The 6,000-nt window shown below is 35.4% G+C and overlaps 1 protein-coding gene across 2 annotated transcripts in view; it reads left to right on the plus strand.

Moving 5' to 3' along the window:
• brip1 (BRCA1 interacting helicase 1) overlaps positions 1 to 5,176 on the plus strand; it is a 243,832-nt gene extending 238,656 nt beyond the window's left edge. For both annotated transcript variants that reach the window (XM_059655417.1, XM_059655418.1), the window contains exons 19-20: positions 603 to 914; positions 2,477 to 5,176. In XM_059655417.1, the coding sequence (XP_059511400.1) occupies positions 603 to 914; positions 2,477 to 3,507 (1,343 nt within the window). In that variant the 3' untranslated portion in view covers positions 3,508 to 5,176. The remainder of the gene's footprint in view (positions 1 to 602; positions 915 to 2,476) is intronic.
• The last annotated feature ends 824 nt before the right edge of the window (positions 5,177 to 6,000 follow it).

Raw genomic sequence — 6,000 nt, forward strand, 5'->3', positions numbered from 1 at the left:
GAAAATATTTGGTTGGGAAGCTGTTTGGCAGGTCAGTTCCAACTCAATGGGCCAAGTGGCCTCTGGCTGAACTGAAAGATTCTATGATTCTGTGTTTAAGATTTGTACAAGTTTATTCAACTCGCTGTAGGATTCTAGAAGTACATTTCAGTAATGCGCTAACATAGAAAGAAAAGAAAATCCCAAATAATAATGTTTTGTTTTAAATTGTTTTCACAACTTTCTTCACAAACATAATTTTTTTGATTTATATCAAAGGGGCCAGTTAGCTCAGTTGGTTGAATGATTGGTTTGCCGTGCAGATTGATGCCAACGGCTTGGTTTCAGTTCCCGCATCAGCTGAGGTTATCGTGAATGACTCTCCTTCTCGACCTCACCCATCAACTGAGGCATGGTTACCCTTAAGTTAAACTACCATCAGCCATCTCTGTCTAATGAGGGAGCAACCCCTTTGGTCTGGTTGGACTATGGTGTCTTCACATTTATTAAGGATGACTTCGTAAAATCTATAAACCATTTTAAAATGTTTTTCCCTGTTTTAAATGCTGTTTTTCTCATTTTATTTTGATTTTCATTTGTTCCAACTTTATATTTAATTATAGGTTTGTCAAAGTGGATCCGTCAACAAGTACAACACCATTCAAATTTCAACAATGCATTGGATTCGTTATGCACATTTGCCAATGAGCAGCGGAAGGATGTTGATCATTTACCCAAGATTTGCAGAAGAGTAGAAGTACACACCAATAATAAAGTCGATCAGTCAGGGATTATCAGCCCACAACCATTGGAAAATGATAATCTGACATGCAATGCACCAATTGCTATGACAGAGAGCCAGAAAACTGATCCTAATGTCAACCTTATACCTCCCTACTGTGATACTAGTAAAATGAGCACTATAGAAATGCCTGGTTAGTATTGGATGTCATTTATTTCTACAAGCAACTTAATTGTTTAGTGTGACCTCTGAGAAAATATACAGAGCTTATTAATAAAGTGCAAAAATGTTGACATTGTCAGCAGATCTAGCAGAATCCGTACAGAGAAATAGAGTTAATATTTCAGGCCTGTGACCATCCATCAGTTCCGATTTTCTTTCCAAATTCCAGCATATTTTGCTCGAGTAAAGACTTTTAATATTAGGGAAGAGGGAATTTATGTATTTTAGAAGAGGGACAGCTGTGAACTGATTTTTGTCATCACTTTGCACTAAAATGATGTGTATCTTTTGACAGGTGTCACTCAATAACAATAATAGGTTTATCCAGCTCTATGGCATAATGCCTCAGTTCCTAACTTCAGAGAGTATCACCTCTATCATCAATTTTATATTTTCATCCTTTAACCCATCTGAATAAGAGTGCTGACGTTTCGGGCCAAGACCCTTCGTTAGGGCCTAGGCCCGAAATGTCAGCTTTCCTGCTCCTATGATGCTGCTTGGCCTGCTGTGTTCATCCAGCTCTACACCTTGTTATCTCAGCTTCTCCAGCATCTGCAGTTCCTACTATCTCTGAATAAGACCGCTAGAGGATTGTTAAGTAAAATTGCGTTTGTGTTAATTTTATCCTTTAAAAATAATTTAATATCGAGAATTAGATCACAAGACTAGTTTTTGATTTTCTTGAGTAAGAGTATCAACCCTGGGATGGTATTATTTGTAGGATGCAGAAATCTGTTTCGTATCACTTCAGATGCTAAAGTATTTTTTCGTGGATTTAAGGAAGTTGCATATTAATTTGCATACAATTAATATCTGAACATGAAATAGCTGACATTTTGCCTTGTCCAGAAATTAACGATTGCTAAGAAAAGCGACACGCCGTTGAACCATTTTGTCTTGTATATTTCTTCCCATGCATCTGCGGCCCTGATGAGTGCTCTGTGAAAACCTTTGACAACATATCCTTTTTCAGAAATACCTTCCTTTTCGATCTTTCCATTCTCCACTCTTTCACTTGCTCGAAACCTATATTTCCAATATTTATTGGTTCTGCTGAAAGGTCACAGACTGAAATATTAATTTTGTTTCTCTCCAAAAATTTGGCCAAACCAGATGTGGTTTTTCTGCTTTTATTTTGATTTACACCCTCTGCAGTACTTTGCTTTTGTTTCAACACCTTAACCTTGGCCAGCGTTTATTGTCCATCCCTAGTTGCCCTTGAGAAGCTGGTGGTGAACTTACCAGTTTTGTCAGTAATTTGATAATAGCTCTTCTATTTTGAGAGTTCAGTACCACGCTGGTGATGGGAAGACGTAAATAAATTTTAAAGGAATATTCACGGTAATCATGACCTGAGTTGTTGATCTATGCTCACACGCAGAGAAAATCGTTTTGACTGTGCCTTTAAGGTCATTTTTTTGTGCAGTACATTTTGTACAGCTGTGAAAAGTGAATGTAACATGAAGTTGTTGAGATAAAAGTATGCTGTACTGGAATTTAATGACTGTTAATAATTATTGACATGTCTTACAGAAAACGAACAAACACACTCTACAACCATAACTACCAAGACTCCGCTCTTCAAAAATACCAGTATCATGGAGAAAAGTTCTATAACTGATGACAGTAAAGACAAGCAAGGATCTATGATGCAGTATTTTACAAAAAGGCCTCTGACATCAACATCAGTCCAAACACCATTGATACAGTCACAGATTGCACCTGTTCATTTGGGGCAAGATGATTATGCGAAGAACATTAGACACACAGAGCTAAAAACAGAAATGACTTCATTTCAGTTTGAAAATGTATTATCGAAAGACACTTCTACATCAATAAGCATCAGAGAGGATTTATTATTAAATTTGGTAAAACATGAATTACAGGATAATAGAGAAAAACAAACTGCTTATGACAGTGCAGGAAATTCTTATACCAGCTCCATGGCTGGATCACCCTTCCCTGTTGTGGAGTTGTTAAACAAGAATGATGTAGAGGTAATGGGAACACCATCCTTGTTAGATACAAATATGCAACAGCAAGTAGAAGAAGATGATGCTAACGAAGATGAGACATGGTATTTTACCCCTGAACTTTTTGACGATCCAGAGGATGAATGTTTCAAAACAGCAGAGAGGGATAATTCACCAGATACTGCTAAAGATGACAATATCTGTGATTTTCCTGCTGTACCTGTGAACGAAGGTTCTGAATCTGTGAAAATACTGCAGACTATAAAGCGAGAACCCTTCTTCTTTGATGGGCTGACAAAATATAATGAAAATAAAATGCACGGTGGCTTTGAACAGAGTGAAAATAATCTCACCAGTTTGTGTTCCAACTTAATAGTGAAAGACAAAATTGTGCCTAAGTTAACAACACTAATAGATGAGGAGGAGGATGGCGCCATTAAAAGACTTCAGCACTTTGGTGAGCTGGGAAAGACTGAGAAAGTAACAAAGAACAGAAATCATAGACTGTCCAGATCTAGAAATAAAGGTACAAGCTTAGTAAGTGATAATGCCTGTGCACAACACTTCAGCTTCCCTGCAGACAATAACTAATATCAAGCTGATATCTGTATTATTCTATCAAATTGACTCATTCTGATTTAACAATATGTGTTTAGCAATAAGCCAAGCTATTTAATATACTGTCTAATTCTTCAGTTTTTGGTTTAGGTTTTCTTTCTGATGAGGAGTGTTCATGTTGGGGAATTGAACATCTTGTGTAGCATCAAGTATAGAAATGGGGGATGAGGAACATTTCCACTTAATTCTGGCAGTTTGCTACAGTCCAAATTTTTGAAGTAAAATTTCTGCGCTTTAATTTTAATTATTTTGTTTGCTACTTTATATGAATCTCACTATACATATGAGGATCAATTAATCTCAAATTTAATGTGATTTTATGCCATGGACCAATGCCAACTATGAACTGAGATTCCTGTAACTCATTTCACATGGCACTTGTAGAGATACTAAGCAAAAGGATTAGGTAGATATAAATCCAATCTATATAAGAACAATAGATTTAAGTGCCTTTTAAATTAAAATTAATCATAGCGGAATTGCGTTAGATTCTATTATGCTTTTGTTACAATGTGATGTTACTTAATTTAGTGAGTAACATCCCAATGTGCTTAAGACATCTGGTGGCCATTATATAATACTATGTAGTTGTGCAAAGCATGTTTACTAAGAAATTGTGTTCCTAAGTTATTCATCTGTGGGCTAGAGATGTGGAAATTAAACCTTAAACTATCCACTGACTAAAATAGACAACTGATAATTAGATTTAATCAAAGCAAGTAAACTTTGTCTTTTACACTACAGTAGGTGGAAATAATGTTAACATTTATTCTTAACCCATCCTAATGCCAAAGTTATTGGCAATGAGCATTGGCAAATATTGGCTAGACTCTAATTTGCAATAACATTTTTGAACAATTTTTAATGAACTGTATTACTGTCATTTTGTTATGGCATGTTTGTGGGACTTTTTTTCGCAGAGCTGAATGGCACCAGAGTCTTTGACATTAATAATCCATAGTTTATGTAGCAGTATTCTTTAAAGGCTAAGTGTTTTCATGGAATAGTCTACTTCTGTGTATGCTTTTTCATAAATAGTTTAATTCGAAAACAACCTAAATGTTAATTAGGAAGCAAAAATCCTTGTGAACCCAACATTGGACCCTGTGCTCTGGTCCTCTTAGAATCACGTTAATCTTGAAAATCAGTGAAGTAGAGATTAGTTTTGGGCAGAGGCACAAACATAAAATTGGATCACTGACTAATTTGGATTCAATGGAACTGAATATGTGCGTGATAAACTGCTAAGTGATATCCTCCACTTTGCAACACTACCCAACAACCTTCCAGATTACTATCTGTTCCTATATCATTATGTAGATTTTAAAAATAATTTCTTAGCTGTATTAGATATAATTTTTGTTAATGATTTCGCTGATTTTCATTTTTAACAATGAACATATGCAACCTGAAATATAGATCTCTTGGTACCATGTAATGAATCCTATTAAGGGCAGAATGAAAAAGAGAGTAGAACTTTCCCACAGAATGTCTGTCTTCCTCTTTCATGAGATTGTTACTTCATATGTAAGGAGTGTGGTTTGGAGGTCTGGAGATGCTGCTTTTCACAGTCAAGTAACTGTGACACATTTGTATCAGAAGCTGTAAGTTAAATCCTCTTTGTAAAAATAAAATATTTCAGTTGGCCATCAAAGAAAATTTGTTAAACTTACTTCTTTTAATTGCAAATGAAAACTGTATTCTGTGTTTTGAAAATTTTTATTGATTTAATGTTCTGTTTACAATAAAAAAGACAAAGAAGGTACATTTTTTCTCAGGAGGGATTCTTGTGACTAAATTTCATAGCTGGAATTCATTGTCAAAATGGACCGATTATTATATTTTTGGCTCAGGATTTTATGAAATATGTTAAAATGTAATCCTTGGATGGCTCGTGATTATATAGTTGGCATAATGTGAAGAAAATCTCTTGAGCTGATAGCTTTCCATTTTAATAGCCATTTGGCAAAGTGATGGTTCTCAGTTGACTTCACTGAATTTTTTGTTGCATTGCCTGTGGAGCAATGATATTTGTACATTTTATACATCAAATCTATAATGATTTGTTTCTTAAGGACAAGGTTCTGCCTCTTTAATAATTTATTTGCCTTTCATAGTCTTCCCATACTGTGCATAAATCCCACTGAGAAAGTGATTTTTTTTCCCCCAATTTCCTTTGAAACCATAGGGAAGTGTAAGAAAGGGCTCAAAGGTGACTTTGACTTCATTTTTTTTCCCCTTAAATATTTTGAAATCAACCTGTTCAGAAATGTTATTACCCACTCTGGCATAGGTGGAATTTGAATCTGAGTCTTCACCACAAGAGCCATTGATTCTGTTTGTTTCCCTTTCTCTCTGTTTGGAGGTTCGTTATGGTGGTATAACTAAGAAAATCGATTTATTGGGAATCATGGGACAAAGCTCCATGTCATACATTGAGGCTCCAATTGGCTGTATCACATGTTG

This window comes from Stegostoma tigrinum, chromosome 27, assembly GCF_030684315.1.
Source record: "Stegostoma tigrinum isolate sSteTig4 chromosome 27, sSteTig4.hap1, whole genome shotgun sequence".
NCBI classification, from domain to species: Eukaryota; Metazoa; Chordata; class Chondrichthyes; order Orectolobiformes; family Stegostomatidae; genus Stegostoma; species Stegostoma tigrinum.